Raw genomic sequence first — 18,178 nt, forward strand, 5'->3', positions numbered from 1 at the left:
AGGGATCTTTCTGGTCTTCTCTCAGTGCCTGAGGGGCACAATGGGCCATGGACAGCCCCCAGGGCCTAGGATTGACCATGGGTGCCATCTGTCCCATTCCTGGGAATGGAAAGTGGATGAGGCAATAGGGAAGCTGGCCATTCCCCTCACAGGCGCCCTGGTCTGGAATTCTGGGCTGGGAATTCCTCCTGCCTATCACCCTGCCTGTTGGGTGGGCCCAGCTTCTCCAGTCCTCTGTCAGTATGCAAGGAGTCCCATCTGGTGCCTTGTCATCTCCCAGGTGGAGACAGAGACAGGATGTGGCAGGTCACATTGAATGGGGACCAAGGCCATGTTTGTGGTTGGGCTCTGGCCTCCTGCTGTGTGCCATGTGGGACGTCTTCCTTGGGCTTCCTCATCCCGTCTCCTTCTCTCTCCTCCTCTTCCCAGAAGCACTACTGTGGACCCTGGGATCTTGCTTGCCCCTGGGGAGCCAGCCTGGCACCCAGCTCTGGGCCTGTCCACCAGGCGATGGATTATTCTCCCGTTGGACTCAAGCCCAGCATGCAGCAGCCTGGGAACGGGGTTTTGCCCTCACAGCTTCTTACCATCTCTGAACACTCTCGCCCCCGCATTCTTGTTCAGTCTTTGCCGGGGACGGGACACGAACCTCCCCCTTGGGCAAAGGAGAGAATGGAACTAAATGACTGCATGTGCAACTGAAAAACCACAGGGTCAGGGGTTCTCAGGCTTGTTTGGAGCAGTGCAGTTCTCAGTCAGGCCCTATCTTACATAGGAACCCCATGTGTCAGCACAGAGGGAGGGAGGGTTTCTCAGCCACTTAGGCAGCTCTGCCACCTGCCACATAGGACAAAGGGCACCTGCCTGCTCACAGTGTTGCTGACCATCTGTCCACTCTAAGCCAGACTGTGTGGACACTGGGCCCTGGGCCCTGAGGGCTTCCTGGAAGAGGCAAGGCCCAGGCTGAGTCTCCACACATAGGAAGGAGAAATGAGGATTAGTAAGCCTATGATGGGGCTGGTGGAGTGGCTCAAGTGGTAGAGTGCCTGCCTAGCAAGCACATGTCTCTGAGTTCAAACCCCAGTACCACCAAAAAGAAAAAATAATCCTAGGATGAACCAAGACATGGCTTTTAGTCACTGCTACAACCCTTTGGCATGGGGTAGGGGTAAGGGGTCATCTCCACTCAGGATGAGAGAGCAAGGGCCAGAGAGGGTACAAACTTTGCCCAGGCCACTTGGCTCTCACCCAGTGGGAGAGTCCAGTGTTCCCCAGAACTGGAGTCTATGGATGATTGATACCAACTTGAGCAAAGCTGCTGTGAGTTTGTGTGACCCAGAAAACTAACCCATAGACAAGCCTCCAGACCCCCACGGTCACTGTGTTCAGGCCCCCTAAAGTAACAAAAGAGGAAGGAGAAAGTGCCCCACGTCAGCTCAGACTCTGAGAGGGCTGGGTCTTCCTGTAATGTAGTCTTTAAAGCCCAGTTCTTAGTGAATCAAGGAGACTCTGCCCAGGGCCGAGCTGTTGTCTCTGCAAAGCCCCTCACATTCCTCTGTACCCAGCTGTCAGTGAAAAATGAAGAATGCGTTTGCAGCCTGTGCCGAAGTGCTCCATTAATGCCTGAGGTATGCTCAGCCTCTACAAAGCCTTCCTTATCCGACACTAGGCTCTTTTCTTAGCTCTTCAGGGCACTGGCTATAATTGGGGTGCTTGGAGAAGGGCCCTTTCAGGTAATAACTCCTGGGTGATGACTAATGGGGGAGCCCTGGCCATGATGACACATTGTCAGCCTGGGGATGGACAGAAGGCAACCTGGACCCTCCCACCCTGAGCTCCCAAGACCACTGGGCTGCAGTGGGCACCTGGCTTCAGCCTCCCCTCCACCCTGCCTGCAATCACTTCTGAACTCTGCTTCTCCAGGTAGGGAAAAAATCAGTCTGGAATGAGGGTCAGCTTTGCCAAAATTTCTGTTTAAACCTCACCAAAGCCAAGAGAAGCCAGAGAACACTCGGCTGCAGTTATTCTCCAGCCCAGTGGCTGAATTTTGCATATAGCTCTGAGAACCAGCAGAACTGACCCAGTAGTTTTTTGCAAGCCAGCTGTGACATCACAGATGTGAGCACAGAGCAGTGAGGGAGGCTGCTCAGAGGAAGTAACACAAGTACCAGATATGATGGCCAAGGTAGCTGGGGGTGTGTGTGAGACCATATTAGCCTCCCCACTCCACCCCTTCCCACCCCATGAGGCTAATGGGAAGCCCTGTTTTTCTCAACTGTTGTCTATATCAGCTGGCACCTGCCGGCAACAGGTGGGTCTGGGTCCCAGCCATATTGGATCCACAGCAAAGCATCTCCATAGAAACAGTCACACCACCCTGACCGTGGGATTCTGGGACCCAGTTGCTTTCACTGAGTAAAGGGCTCACTTCGTATCTATGTAGTCGAGAGGTGAGGCGGTTCAAGGCACTGCAGTGCTGGAGAAGAGGCAGGTCATGGGCTACCCTTGCTGATTCTTTACCTGGTAACAGCCATGTGTCCTTGTCACACTGGAACTGCACCAAGTACTGCTGCCCCCAAACCTTCAGTGCCCACAGGGGCTCGTTGGCCCAGGCCTCCAGGAACCCTGAGCTGGAGCGGCTCCCCCGTGGTAGCTCTGGGGTTGGCTGTGATTTAGGGAGGTTGTCTTTGCACTGGGCAGGACCCTCCTGGCTGGAAACGGCTCTAAGTACACACTGCACTTCTGAGAAAATGTTCTCACCTGCTCTACTTTGCATGCTGGTTCCTGGGTGAGCCCTGGGGTCTCATCTATTGTGTGTTCAGGGCTGGGTGTGGGTGAGCACAGGTGGTTGCTCTTTTAGGTTTAGGAAAGAAACACCCTTGTTACAGACTCCCAACAGTGTAATCAGGAAAGCCACTTGTGTGAAAGCTCCTCACATTGCTTAGCACACAGTGGGTGTGCAGTTGGGAAATACCAACAGAGCCCAGATGTTCTGCAAGTACGAATTCTCTCTCAGTGGGTCTGGATGCTTCTGTCTTGAGAGCTGCTGCGAATTCTAACCCTGAGCAGGAAGGAGGAGGTCTATGTGTGATCAGGTGAGACACAAAGGAAGCCACAGAGCAAAGCATAGAAAAGAGCAGAAACAGCTGATTACTTGCAGACCCCAGAGAGAGGGGTGAGCCCCCAGGATGCATGCATCACCAGGGGCGGGGAGCAAGACGAGGTGAGAGCCATGGGTCAGAGCCTTTGTTGGGGTCCAGGGCGTTACCTAGCAGGTTTCCCTCAGGCAGTTCTCACTGATGGACTTAGAGTGAGCAGGTCCGAGTTCCATGGGTCGCTCTGACTGAGAGGCGGTGACCATGGCATTGTCTCCATAGTCTGGGCAGGATGGGGTCAGCAGGACCAGCCAAGCAGGCTGTGTGAGGTGGTCCCAGGAGGCAGCTGACAAGGCCATCTAGATGGCCAGCAATGAGGAGCTGGGGAAAGTGCAGAACTGGATGTCGTGTCCAGGTGGCTGAGCGCTGTAGGTAAGAGAAAGTCCAACTGCAATTTAAAATAGCCACTGAAACTTTTCCACCAATAGGGGTTCCCACATTGTCTGTGCATGACCGGGAGCCTGTAAGTTTGATGGGCCTGTTGATACCATCATGCACCGCTCCCACACCCCCTCCTAAAGGTCACTAAAACATTTACATTTCAAAAAAGCATTTTAAATCTCCTCTGAGTGCATCATGCATACACATGAGTGTCCATTACCATCTGCACAAGATCAAGGGCTGGGAGGCCCTCATCAGGGCAAAGCACAATTGAGTCTGAGCAGCTAGGCTTGATTCTTGACTGGCTGCTTGTTGCTGTGTGACTTTAGGCTCGTCATATAACCTATTTGAGCTCAGTAAAATGCCATGGGGGCACCTCCCTTGCAGTGTCTAAGAACCAGGGTACTTAACATGGGATGAGTGTGTTCTACCTGGGTAGGTCATTAGGATAAATGAGCCACTGGGGGAAGATAGTTTGAAGCTGGAAGTCTGGTGAGAGCTCAGAGCCCCTTAGGTGACCACAGGCTAGAGCCAGGTTCGTGGGACCATGCCAGGACTTTCCACCCCAAAGAGGCTCCAGCTGCTGCGGAACTGTTAAATAGACACGTCCATGGCCTGGGCTGGCAGGCCTGGCCTGGCCTGAAGCACAATAGTGGAGGCCATGCCTCCCACATTCTGCCATCCATGAATCATGCATTCATTCAGCAAGAATGTGCTCCATGCCAGTCCTGGCCCCCGGCACTGGGAACAAATTTACATCTAAGCTACACATTCCCCTTTCAAGAAGCTGTCTACCAGCTCCTTTTGCTTCCTGTCCCAAGGTGAAAGTGCTTGTTTTTAAGGGGTCGTCTGTGTCCCTGTTAGTCTCAGAGGGAGACTAACATGTATATATACGTGTATCAGGGCTGCCACGGACAGTTGGATGTGTTGCATACTGCAAAACCTTATGGAGCACCACGCACTTCCTGTTCCAATGCATACACACCTGTTCAGCTGTACATAGCAGCCCTGGCATAAAAGCTTGTGAATGAAGATACCAACCTAGCTGTACCTCACAGCCTTGCTTGCCCAGCCATCTGTCTTCAGGTCACCATCAGTTGTCCCAGTTCGCAGGGTCTGGATCAGCTCTTTATATCATGGCCTCTCAAGGGGTTAAACATGCAGGGCTAACCCCATCCTGAAGTCTGATTTGGCAGGTTTGGCCTGGGATCAGCGCACACTACGAATGACATTCAGAAATTCCACCTAAAAACAACAGCACAGCCATCCCTACCTGCTGATGAGTGATTGGCCCTGGCCCAGCTTTCACTGCAAATCCCAGGGATTAGGCACCTTCTCTTCTCCGGGAGGCACAGCTCTGTCACCCTGGGGCCACGCCCTGGCCAGCAGCCAAGTTGCTTCCCTGGGACATGGCCCAGCCTCCTAGTCTGGGATGGGCTGTGGCCTGACTCCACCTTGAGGCTGGCGGGAGGCACAGGGCGGGAGAGGGCCTCTTGGAGGGGCCGAGACAGAGCTGTAAAAAGAGGACAGATACCTTTTGTGCTCCCTTTGTGGGAACCCCACAAAGCAAAGATGGGGCCATGCCTTATATGTAACCATGCTCAAATGTCAACTATTGCCCTCCAGAGTGCTGCAGGCGAGGTGGGCACCCACCCTGGGCTTCACAGAGGCAGACTGCAGAGGTGCCCCTGACCTACCCCTGGCAGGCTCCACAGTGAGACTGGACTTCTCAGAGGGTCAGATGGGGCCTCTGCTGTGAGACCCTCTGAGGTAGGCACAGGGTCACAGGGAACAGCTGGGGAGACTCCCTGCCTGGCCCTAGGCAGCCAAGGTGACCTGTGCTGGACATGTGTAGCCAAGGAGGAACTGTCCACGGGAGCTTGGTGCCCTATACACCACATCAACTCACAGGGCCCCATCTCAAACTGCTTGTCCAGGCCTTGGCCAGGGACAGCCTACAGGGCACAGACTGCCCTGGTAGCCCCTGCAGCACCCCTCCTCCGCAGGAGGGGCTGCCCTGCCTGGGGGCATTTGTCTGCTGCGCCCTTCTGTGCAGGATGTTTTGGTGCAGATCAGGTGATATAATGCAGGAACAAGAGCCTGGCAGACGACACAGCTGTGCATTCATGGTGTTACCTTGGGTGGGACTTTCGTGACCCAGGAGGAAAATGAAAGTGAACAAAACTCAAGATGCCTGCCTAACTTGTGGGCGATGGCTCTTGTCAGGCTCGGCTGGAGACTTACCAGCCTGGTGAGCGTCTGCACATCTCACGTTCCAAATCTACTCGCTGCCTTAGGGACACATGCCTAAGTCACTGGAGACTGCCAGTTGCAAGTGGTGCAGGAAGACAAGCCATCCTGCTGAGTAGATGCACGGTGCAGGTGGGGAACAGATGTCTGGGAGGTGAGGGGACAGGAAGGAGCTTATACATTCACCTGGGTCAGCCGGAGTCCTAGCCGGAGTCCTAGCCCGTGCCCAGCCCAGGGTGGGAGCCATCAGGTAACGCTGGGAGCAGATGGGCAGGGCTATAGCTGAACTATGTGGGCAGAGTCCAGGACAACACAGGGACAGGCCTGGTGAGGCCTCTTTATTTTCATTTTGGGATTTGAACTCAGAGTCTTCCACTTGCTAGGCAGGTCATATACCACTTGAGTAAGCCCCCAGCCCTTTCTGCTTTAGTTGTTTTTCAGGTAGGATCTCATGTTTTTGCCTGAAGCTGGTTTCAGATTGCCATCCTCCTACCTGTGCTTCCCAAGTATCTGGGATAATAGACAGGTGGGCACCACCACCACATGCAGCTTACTTGTTGAGATGGAGTCTCTATAACTTCTTTGCCAGTCTGGCCTTGAGCTGTGATTCTCCTGATCTCTAACAAGTGGCTGTGGGGCCCGAAGTCCCAGATGCTCCTTACCTGCATTCCCAGATCCTCAGGTGCCTGGAGCACTGCTCTCCTGCAGCTGCTTTTCCAACCTGCAGCCCCCACCTGCTGGTGTCTGGGCCTGGCAACTTCCCAGTTGCTGAGCTGGGAAGCATCTCACAGTTTTCCCGCAGTGTGCTTTTGTGTCATGGCAAAAGTGCTCAGCCTCTGGCCCCTAAAGCTCCAATCGAAGACCCATTCAGTCAGTGCTCCTGGCCACTGTGTCCCTGCTGCCTGGCCAGAGAGCCGTGTGAAGCCTAGAACTGACCTGCTCCCTCCCCGTTGCCGCCTTCTGGAGTAGAAAGCCTGGGAAGTAGGGATTCACACTTGCTGCCTGTCTGTCTGGGTCACTGCTGTGTGACCAAGTGAGCTGTCCCTCCTCTCAGATGCCCCCCCATCATGCAGTATTTGCCACTTCTCTTTACTCCATGGCACCCTGGATGAGCCCTACAGAGCTCCTCCCACTCACTCTCCAACAACAGTTTGTGGGTCCAAGTCAGACCAGGCTCTCTCAGACACAGCAAGGACCAAGGCAGAGGGACAGATGGAAACCCTACTTTTACACTTCTTATTCCAAGGGGAGGAGCAGACAAGAAAAGAGTGTAGTACAATACACACTGTCGGCTAGTCGTGGGTACTGTGCAGACTACGGAGGGTGGGGAGACTTTAAGTCTGGCAGTTGGTGACAATTGGCAAAGACCTGGAAGGCTGAGGGAATGGAGGAAAAGTGCCCCAGGCAGAGGGGACATGTGCAAAGCCCAAAGGCAGGAGAGATCCTGCACTGGACTGCAGCAGAAGCACGGGAGGAGGTGGGAAGGGTTAGGCCATGCTATGCCTTTGCCCCTGGCTTTCCACTGAGCAAGGTGGGAGCTGAGGATGGCTTCCGAGATAAGGAGGGAGATGACCTGACACTTTTAGAGGCTCCTCCGGGTGCTGGGGTGACTGCTGCCATCGTCCAGCCCAAGATGCTGGTGGTGGCTCTGACCATGTGGGTCCAGTAGAGAGGGTGAGAAGTGGATTCAGGAGGCCATCTAAAGATGGAGCCCAGTTTGCTGATGGGCTGGGGCAGTGGGAACTGGAGGTGCGGGGCAGGGAAGTTAAGCATTTGTGCACAGGTTTTGTCCTGAACAGCTACAAGACTGAGTGGCCATGTGGAGGTGGGGAAGCTGTGCTGGCGGGGAGATGATTTCACTTTGGACATAAAATCTGAGGTGCTTGTCGGGTCTGGGAACTTCCTGTGTGGATGGTGGTTAGGCCCTGATAGTGGACGCGCTCAACAACACAAGTTGAGGGAAGCAGGAGGAAAGAGCACGGGCCCTCGGCAGCCAGAGGTTCAGGATCCTAGGAGGGGCAGGAGGAGGGTCTGGAGCCAAGATGTCCTAGAAGCAGAGCGGACAAAGTGTTCCAGGAGGGAACACCTCTGAGCCTTGTTGATGAAGCTGGGAGTCAAGTCAGCCAAGCCTTTAGTTTTAGCAACACTGAGACTTTGATGACCTTGGCAAAGCTGGGCAGGTGGAGGTGGGGGTGGTACTCCTGGAGTACCTTCTAGAAAGGCGCCATGAGCAGGAGCAGAGAAGTGTTGGTAACAGTGGGAAGGTGTGGGGAAGAGGGAAATGCAAGAGTGGTCGTGACCTTGTGAGTTCTCTGCTTGAGGCAAAGAGCCCACCAGGGATTGGTTCGTCTGATGCCCCTCCTGTCCTCTTTGTTTCTTGTACACACACGTGCACATGCACACACATGTGCGCACACAGAGAGCATTCACACTCACTAGTTGCTATCCAGGGCCAGTATGTGTCTAGAACCAGCCTCAGGAGCCCCACACCTGTGTCTTCCAGAGTCACCAAGGGTTAACATGGACCCAGAGCAGCCCCTGAGGTTCTCAGGATCTTCCGTGTCCAGCCGGAATGACCATGGCCCTCTTCCTGCTGTTGTCAGGCACAATTTGGAAAGCCTTTGCTATTAGCAGGCTTGTTCATGAATTGTTCTTGCTTTTGAAATGAAGTATCAGCCACAGAGCAGTAGAGGCATTGTGCAAAACTAGAAATGTAGTCTAGTGATGATGTGAATCAACCCTGTAGGTGTCATCCCCATTCTCCAGATGAGAAAACTGAGGCACAGAGGCAATTCCAGGGCAGATGACCTGACTTGGAAATCACAGCATGTTGGGTCTTGATATAGGGTTTCTGCTTCTCTGACCTTCCTGGGTGACCGCAAACAGGACAGAGTCCCACTCCTTCAGGCCTGGCCAGTCCCAAAATCTCCCATTTGTCACCTCTGCATCACCTGCAGCTGCAAACAGTCCGTACAGTAGGTGCGTGATAAATGCTTAGTCCAAGGCTGGTCAAACAACCCCTTTGTGTAGATTCTGTGAGCCTCTTTAATGTACTGAAAGAGCCCACGAGACAGCTTGGTTAAGGGGGCACTGAAGGCACGGCCTTTCCCCAGCTTGGGGGCTCTGTGTTGTGACTCTGCCCTGGAAAGCCTTCCTGCCCTGAATCTGGAAGGCCTTTCCCACATACTCAGAAGGGAAGGGAGACGGAAGGCCCGGTCCTAGCAAGCCTCAGTGTGTCTCACCCTGCTGACACCTGGCAAGGGGTCCTGTCCTCATGCTCCACAGAAAGGTCTCAGCATGGCGTAGCCCTGCCTCTTACTAACCCCTCCCCCTTTACTCATCCACTGGGGAAACTGAAAGCACCAAGCTGCCCATGCTCTCCAACCCTCTGCACAAGCGCCTCCCTGGTAAATCCTGCCAGCCCCCTTGCCTAGAAGCTTGGCTCAAGGCAACCGCTGGGTGCACCTTCCAGGAGTGGCCAGCCTGGTGTGAGGTGAGCAGTTCTCTCCAGCCCTGCCAGGCCCCTTTGCTGACTCTGGCCAGCACTTCTGCCCTTTCCTCCATGTCTGCCTCCGCCTATGGGTGAGAGCACCCTGAGGACCCAGCCAGGGCTGCCCAACATTTGTAATCCCATACCTGGCAGTACCTGCTAGGGAAAGAAAATGGTGCTCAGTTCCAGCCACAGGCCTGGGGCTCGGGGTCTCCACTCCATACTCACGGGCTGGGTGCTAGACAAGCCTTGGAACCCCACGGGATCTCAAGTCTATAGAAGGAAGCCTGACTCAGAAGGCAGAGGGCTGGTCTGGCCCATCTCTGGTGCCCTGGGGCCTTAAATTCTAAGTCAAATTAGCCAGACTTATGTTTGTCCTGCCCCTTGGAGAGGTCTGGCTCTGACCACAGTGGATGGGTGTGTGGGGTGAGGAGGAAAGGGCTGGAAGCATTCAGGTGGGAGTGGTGGGACCAGGCCCAAGGCAGGTGTGGAGGAAAGGAGTCCCAACTGATGACTGCACTTGAGGCTGGAAGCAAGTACCTGCTGAGCCTGACTCCTTGAGGAGGTTCATGAATTTGGGTCTGGGAACAGGGAGGTCCCCAGCAGGTAGGTGGGTGGTACTGAGGTCAAGACAGGAAGACACATGGAGGAAGGGGAAATGACTCCTTGACTCCTCACCCCTCGCATCACAGCCAACTTGTAAAAGCAGGAGCATCAGATGGCAGATTCTCCCAGAACTTTGCCCAGTTCTTCTCTTCCTTTGGCAATGTTACAGGACTTTGGAAAAAACACAGTGGCCCAGGATCTGGGTTCAGGTCTTGGTTTGCATCTCCCTGGCTGTGTGACCTTCAGCAATTCAATCAACTACTCTGAGCCTTGATTCTTCCCCCATGAACCACAGATAATGGCGACACCAGCCACCAGCCACAACCAGAGGTGGTGGATGTGCGTGCCTCGCATGAGGGCCAAATGCTGTGGAAATGCTAGCTCCCTGTCGCAGGCGCAGGTTGCAGAAGTATAACCAAAGCTGACATTTCTGTTCGTTTCTCCCCAAAGGCAGGTCCATACTGGGCTTTTCTCCTGTGCTCAGCTGCCTGCAGCTGCCCTCTCAAAACGTCTGCTTTAGCTCACGGGAAACCTGTGGGGAACACAGTTATAATAATCCAGAAATATGGCTGACGAGTTTTGCTGAGACATGTTGAGTGACAGTTGGTATTTTAAATATGCAGCCTGGACACCTGTCCTCCTTCCTTCCCAGCCATTACGGGGTTTCTTGAGGCACTCAGAGAGGGCAGGGTTTCAGGAGCCTCATCCCTTCTGCTACACCACCAATCCTGCTGCGATTGTTCTAGAATTCCTAATTTCCTCTGCCATGTTTGCCCTATATTTGTGACTCAGCTTGAGGCAGTATGTTCTGGAAGTGTCTTGCACGTCACGTCATGTGGCAAGGCCGGGGAGGTACAGTGAGTTGGAAGAGCTGAGCTTTGGGTCAGTCCCAGGTGGAGTGGAATCCATGGCCCCATTTTCTGGGGTCTGGGACACACTACTCTCAGGCCTTGTTTGCCCTCTGGGAAGGAAGGTGGTAGTCTCCTCTATAGTGAGATGGTGGGGACTGAATGAAGCAATGGGCGTCTGTGATCCATCCTGCCCATCCCCTGCCTTTGCAAAGTGGCCTTTTTCCCAGCCCATCTGAACGCTAGTTTGTGGCTTTACAGATTCAAGTCAAACGTCCCTGATCCAAAAATTTGAAGCCAAAACACTCCAAAATCCAAAACTGTTTGAGTACTGACATGACACCTTAAGCAGGAATTTTCCACACCTTGAATTTTTTTTTACTTCATGCACAAAACTACGAAGACTATTACATTACTTTCAGGCAATGTGTTTAAGGTGTGCATGGTACATAAAGGAATTTCATGTTTAGACTTGGGGTCCATCCCCAAGATGAGTCATTGTAAGCATGCAAATACTCCACAGTCCGAAACACGCTGGTCCCAAGCTTTTCAGATAAGGGTAACAGCCTGTGCTGACAGTGTTCCTTCCTGTTTGTGACTTTTCATCGGGTTTTAGACTGTGCCATCCTGTCCATTCCAGCCTGCAGGGACTATGATGACTGTCCAGGGATGTTTGCTGAAATCTAGTGACTGTCTGCTTCTGTCCAGTTGCCCATCACATGTGTGGTGGAGGCCCCCAAGGCCAGACACGAAACCTGGCTCTCATTCATGGCTCTTTCTCTTTCTGGGTAGGCAACATCTGAAATCCCAGTGACTTTGACTGTTGGTCATTAGTTCCAATACTTTCATTCGTGGTTGACAATTTCCAACTTTATACATTGTGCTCAACACTTGACTCTAGTTCATCCATTCATTCAACAACCATTAAGTGTGTTTATGACACAGCTCAGGAAAAAGGCTGTTCTGGAAGCGTCCTGCACGTCATGTCACATGGTGAGGGGGAGATGCTGTGGATTGGGAGAACCAGGCTTTCCAGCCCTTAGTAAGCTAGGGTCTACTGTGATGCAAGAACCAGTGATACAGGAGTGACCAAAACAGACTGTAGCCTTGGCCTCAGCTCTTCATTATAGTGGGGAGGTGGGTAATAAGCAAGGAGACAAATGGCTCACAGTCTGATTTCAGGAAGGGATAGCTTCTCATTCTTTTTTATGATGTTGACATGTGGCTTTCAAAGTCTTACCTCTGCCTTTTCTCACTCAGAATTCTGTCTCTTAAAAACCACAGGTAATTTCCACTGGTGTGAGATGTTGTGCAGTGTCTTATCCATCATCTTGTTTGCTAAAATCTTTGACAACCCTGTTCACTCCATTACATTTTGTCAGTTAAAATCACAGGACTCCTTTGGAGGCTAAATTTCAGAATAGCTGGTACCTTGCACAGGGTCACACAGCTGGCCAATGCAGAGCCAGCCAAGGAACCTGAGGCTGTGGCTCTAGGTCTCTGTACAGGTAAGGGTCTTGAGTTGAATCAGACACAGGCTGGTGCCAGGAGCCTCACTGATGCACAGTCAAATGCAACCTCAAAGGTAGAAGATGGCTTCAGGGGCCAGGAGTGTGGACCACAGAGCCCAAGAGAGAATGAAGTTCTCCCCCACTGGACCTGGTTGCCCTGCACTCAGGAGCAAGAATCTCCATCACATCAGCTGCCAAGACATGAAGGTGAACTGCCCGAGGGGGCCTACATTTTTCAACAAGAAAAAAAAAGGGCTTAATTATATCTTTAAGAGGCACAGACACGCCAAGGAATACCAGCAGTGTCTGAGACCTGGAGCAGAAATGCCAGGGACAAGGATTTGGAAGATTAACACAGATGAACTCAGCAGGGTGGCTTTTCCCCCCAGTCTGAGCCTTTGCAAAGGAGGGAAAGTAAACATCCCTGCAGGTGGGAAGGACAAACCAGCTGGATGGAAATGCACCTTTCTTGTCCTGCAGTTTGCTGCTAGAATGGCCAATCCAAACCAAACCACCTTCACCAGAGCCTTCCATGGCTCCCCTTTCCCTCGGGACAAAGTTTTGTTTTCCTTCCTAGACTATAGAGCCTCAAGAACTATCTTCCTCCTAGCAAGTGTGAAGCCCTGAGTTTGAACCCCAGTACCACCAAAAAAAAAAAGAAAAAGAAAAAGAACTGACTTCCTTTCTTCCCTCTTTCCTTCCATTTTCCCTTTCTTTCTCTTTCATTCTGTCTTCATCTTACTCAATAATCACAGCCAAACTCCTGCCAGGTGTCTATCCAGGCCATCGACACAGGTACAATGCACACCCTGCATATGAGACCTGCTGTGCATGTCACTTGCAGTGGACAGGTACAGCATCACAGTTGAAAGAGACCAGGTACCAAGTGACAAAAAGGGCTAGAGAAGACTTCATGAAAGAAGGTCCAAGCAATCCAGCTGGTCCCAGTGCTTGGCACATGAGAGATAGCAAATAACTGTGTGGAGAGCCAAGTGGATGGATGGAATTGGACCCCTGGTGGAGGCTTTCTAATGTTTGCATGGCCACACATGGGTAGCAAGTGTTCCTTGCTTCCTCTCTTCCCTTGCTGCACTGCAGTGGGAAGTTGTCAGTGCCTCTGAAAAAAAGAGTGGTCTAGAGTCAGTGGTGGGGAGCAAGCAAGAGACACCCAGAACCCTGACTGTGTAAGATGGATGACGCGAGATCCCTGAGCAGCCTTTGTCATCTGTCATCCTCATCTGCTGGTCTCTCCCCAAGACTAACACTGTTCCCAGTTCTCTGGTCTGGACCCTCACACTTTTGGGCTTTGCACAGGTCCCTCCTTGCTTTTTGGGCTCACACTTATTCTTCAGTAATCCAATTTAAATGTCAGTTCCTCTGTATAATCTTCTCTAAAGTCCACTGTGCAGAGTAACCTCCATGGATGGAAAGATGGATGGGTGGGTGCACGGATGGACTAGAGGGTGGATGGATCGATGGATGCATGCCTAGATGGATGGATGGATGAATGGGTGATGGATGGATGGATGGATACATGCCTTGATGGATGGATGCATGCCTTAATGGATGGTTGGACGGATGGATGGGTGGATGGGTGGATGGCTGATGAATAGTAGGATTCTATGAGGAAAGAAGTAGACCAGAACCATGCTTTTTGATAGCCAGCAGCCATTTCTGAGTGATCTCCCATGTGTTTTCTTTCTGATTTGGAAGGTTGCTATTTTTTTTTTATTTATTCCTGGTCACAGTAGTAGAGATTAGGACTCAGAAAGGTTAAATAATTCATCTAACCGAGGCTGGTTACACTCAAACCCTGTGTCCCCAGGTTTTAAGGATTCTACCAGCAATAGCTGTGGCAGATCCCTATCCCACACCAAGCCTTTCTCTCTCCTTCTCTGTCCCAAACTGAGTCCTAGAAGTGATCCTCGGTTTCTCTGCATTCTTATGTAGCCAGATGTCTGGCACCCATTGCATGCCCAGACATGGCCGTGGGTCTGAGTGTGAGCCGAGCAGAGGTCCCACAAGCAGCCAGGAGTGCTTATTTAAATAAATGTCAACATGTAAATGTAACAGTGTGACCATTATTGAAGATTTTGTAATGTTTATAAATATATATATTTTATTAATATATAGATACACTATAAATTATGTGTTTCATATCTAAACTATATTTTACACATAATTGTAAATTTATAAAACACATTCATATAAAATGTTAAAGTATGTGTAAGTCATATGTCTTAACTAATACACCCATATGAACTGTCACATACTATTACGTCACATACAGAAATGTAGTAGCAATAGAGATGAAGCTATGTCTGACCACAGCTTGAGTGTACCTCTACCCCTTTGTCACATCTCTGTCCTACAGAAGATCACAGGTCCACCCAGCCTCTTAGTCTCACCTTTCAGCTGTAGCCTCTGAGCCCTAGGAAGGGTGGTAAGAACCTCCGCTGCGGCTTGTGAGCACCATTATTGGCCTTGGGCCCAGGGAGAGGAAAAGGTGTCATGTACAGAGCCACAGGCAGACCCAGCCCAGAGAGGGTTGGGCGGGGTGCCCTGGCCATCAGGGTCCAATGGCCAACTCAGGGAGGCACAAAGCCCACGTCCTCTGCTGGGAGCTGTAGATGTTCACGGGCATTCAGACAGGACAAAGCTGCAATGTCATGGCCAGGTGGCAGGCAGACAGAGGGTGCTGACAGCCTGCTGGGGACCGTGGTGCTGACTCCTTGGAGCTAAAGCCCGTGTTTGCTTAGGGAACTGCCTGGAATTTCACTGTAGCTGCTGGGCTTTCACTTTGAAGTGGAAGGCCAGAGAGCAAGAGGAGAGACATCATGCCCAAATTCCCCTACTGAGTGTGAACTTGGATGTTTCTGAGCGGAAACTAACCAGGGTGCAGAAGGCCTCACGACCCTTCAGTTCTCCCTTGGCCCTTGCTGCATACCCGACACCGAGGGCCTGAGATAGTCTGTCTCCATACAAGTTTCCTAAGCCCATGAGGGTCCCGTTTGCAGAAAGCACCCTGCAATCAGCGACTTGTAAGCAAACACTCGGTGGCTGTTTCTGTCTGTGGTTATGATGCTGCAGGCTTCCTGCTCGCTTTTCACGGAGCATCCGAGCAGACATGTGGAGCTACTCGTGCTTGCACACATCTCTCGCCGTCTCTTCTCTCAGTGACATCACATTGGCACCTTGAAAGCAGCTGCTGATCTATAGGGTGTGTACTCTAAGCCAGGCCTTTTTCTAGGGTCTTTCAAACCCTGCCAGCTAGAACAGGAAACTTGGGCTCCAAGAGGGCAGGAGCTGGCATTGACCCCAGAGCCTCCTGGCTCCAAAGCCCATGCCCACTGCTTCCCCGCAGTCCGAGCTTGGACAATGGAAAGAATGTCTGAGGAAGCAATGGATTCCTTGCCATGGCTCCACAGAGGTGGAAGCAGAACCTAGAGACCACTCAAATGGCTTCCGACTCAGGCCACCACTTCCAGAGACCTCGGTTCCCTTTAGCACTAGAACTCCGTGAGGGAAATCATTTCCCAGAGGTCCTCGTCGCTGTGGCACGTACTGACATCCAGCATGCCTTCTTCTCTCTCCGCAGGTGTTGTGCGCCAAGTGCGGCCCATTGTGGGTCCATTTCATGCCGTCCTGAAGCTGGAGATGAACTACGTGGTCGGGGGGGTTGTCTCCCACAGAAATGTCGTCAACGTCCACATCTTCGTCTCTGAGTACTGGTTCTGAGAGCCGCTCTGCTATGCAGCCAAGGGTGCCCCTCCAGGCCAAGTCATTGCTGCCAGTGACTCAGCTCCATAGCTGTCTGTTCCCCTCAGACATTTCTTTACGGCTGTATTGGTTTGTAGTGTTAGGCCAATGTGTAGCAAGCGAGCTGGATCATTAAGTTCCTCTGATGTATTTTGGTGTTTAAATAATGAGTCCAATTGCTCAGCTGTTTGGTTGAAAACTTTGCTTGTTTTTTGATGCAGAGGCTAAATTTTGCTCCCTTTTCTCTGCCTGTAGGCTGGGCCTTGCTAAGGATCAAGGAAAGAAAGTCATTTTTCAAAGGGGGCAGCTGGTCCAAATGCCAAGAGAAGGCCAGTTCTTGCCCTTGATTATATAAAAGTTGACATTTCAATACTTCTTTTTGCCAGTCTGATTCTGCACGTTCCAAGTTCACGGCTGCTGTAGAACAGCACATAAATGTACCATAAATTCTCCCCAGCAACAGCGTGACAGGATGCCTCAGGGAGCACTTAGGAGGTAAATTACAGTTCTGTCCAAACAAAAGGAAATCTCTTGGTAAAGACACAGGCAGTTAGGTTTGTGTGTGGCCCCAGGATGCTCACCGGGGGATGGCTGGGTCTCTGCACTCTGCATCCTCCTCTTCTCACAGGTAGAAAATAAACTTTTGTGATCCTCCCAATGGCCTGCGCTCAGAGTCTTTCAAGAATGGGCTTCTGGAAGCTCAGGAGTCCTCCAATGGCCAAAGGACCGGGAATCCCCCCCCCCCAGGGCCATTTCAAAGCCCTGCTGCCCCCAACATTCTGGGATGGGACCCAGCTTGTGCCTTGGAAAAGTTTCCTACGCACATCATTTCCGACTCATGCTTAGTCTCTTTATTGTGGCTGTAACAAAATACCTGAGAGTTGGTAATTCACAAAGGATAGAAATTTATTTGGCTCAGTACTGGACACTGGGACCAGCAGCTGCTGGTCACTTTATCACACCAGGGCCTGGCATCACACAGCAAGACAGAGCAAGCACGCTAGCTCAGGTCTCTCTCTTCTGATAAAAGCCACTTATTCCATCATGGGGGCCCCTCAGGACCTCCTCTAATCCTAATCACCTCCAAAAGGTCCTCCTCCAAATACCACTAGCATGTGAATCTGGGGTTAAGTTTTCAACACACGAGCTTTTACGTGCACATTGGAACCACAGCACATGCCTATCCTCTGAAGTGTGGCCCAAGTCTGCTGTGTCCCCATGTCCAGCCCTGCTAGACAGCTCAAGAACTCTGGTGTCTCTCTTCCAAGTGTCCCTCATGGCAACTCTGATCCTCTCGATGGGGAAGAATAATGACTTAATCAGATAGAAGCAGCAGGTAGGGTCACTCAAGTCCTAGAGCACCGGCCTAATGGTCAAAAGGTCCAGAGTTCAAAACCCACCACCACCTGAGAGAATTTTTTGTGCATTCTGGATTGGAGGTGTGGTTCAAGTGGTAGAGCACCTGCTTTACAAGTATGAAACCCTGAGTTCAAACCCAGTCCCACCAAAAAAAAATATATACATTCATATTATTTAGAGGAATAACTCAACTGGTAGAGCACCTGTCTAGCAAGTGTGAAGTTCTGAGTTCAAACCTCAGTACTTCCAACAATAAATAAATATATTTATACAAAAATTGATTTTAGAAAATAGACTTTTGCTGGGCACCAGTGGCTCACACCTGTAATCTAACTACTCAGAAGGCAGAGATCAAGAAGATTGCGGTTTGAGGCCAACCCGGGAAAATAGTTTGCAACACCCTATCTCGAAAAACCTTTCACAAAAAAGAGGTGATGGAGTGGCTCAAGGTGAAGGCCCTGAGTCCAAGCCCCCGTAACGTTAAAAAAAAAAAAAGAAAAGAAAAGAAAATGTGAGGCTGGTGTTCACCAAGTCCTCAAAAAACACTGTGCCTGGGTTGGCACCTGGTGCTTCGTCTCTTCCTCCTAGCAGCCCAGTGAGGTAGGGAATGTGATTAGGTCCAATCTTAAGATGCACAAATGACTAAGAGAGAAAAACTCAATTGCCAAGAATCACACGCGTTTTGGAGACAGAGGGGATTCAAATTCAGATTATCCCACTTTCAACTCTCTCTAACTAGGTCTGTATTTAGTGGATGACCCAATACTGCACTTGGTATTAGTGGGGTGGCTGGGAGCACCCAGCACCCTGGGGCTACTT

At 51.5% G+C, this 18,178-nt stretch overlaps 1 protein-coding gene across 1 annotated transcript in view; it reads left to right on the forward strand.

The window, feature by feature from the left end:
- Fbln1 (fibulin 1) overlaps positions 1-16,658 on the forward strand; it is a 74,594-nt gene extending 57,936 nt beyond the window's left edge. The window contains exon 17 of the mRNA XM_074084682.1: positions 15,840-16,658. Coding sequence (XP_073940783.1) covers positions 15,840-15,979 — 140 coding nt within the window. The 3' untranslated portion in view covers positions 15,980-16,658. The remainder of the gene's footprint in view (positions 1-15,839) is intronic.
- The last annotated feature ends 1,520 nt before the right edge of the window (positions 16,659-18,178 follow it).

The sequence above is a fragment of the Castor canadensis genome, chromosome 8 (genome assembly GCF_047511655.1).
Source record: "Castor canadensis chromosome 8, mCasCan1.hap1v2, whole genome shotgun sequence".
NCBI classification, from domain to species: Eukaryota; Metazoa; Chordata; class Mammalia; order Rodentia; family Castoridae; genus Castor; species Castor canadensis.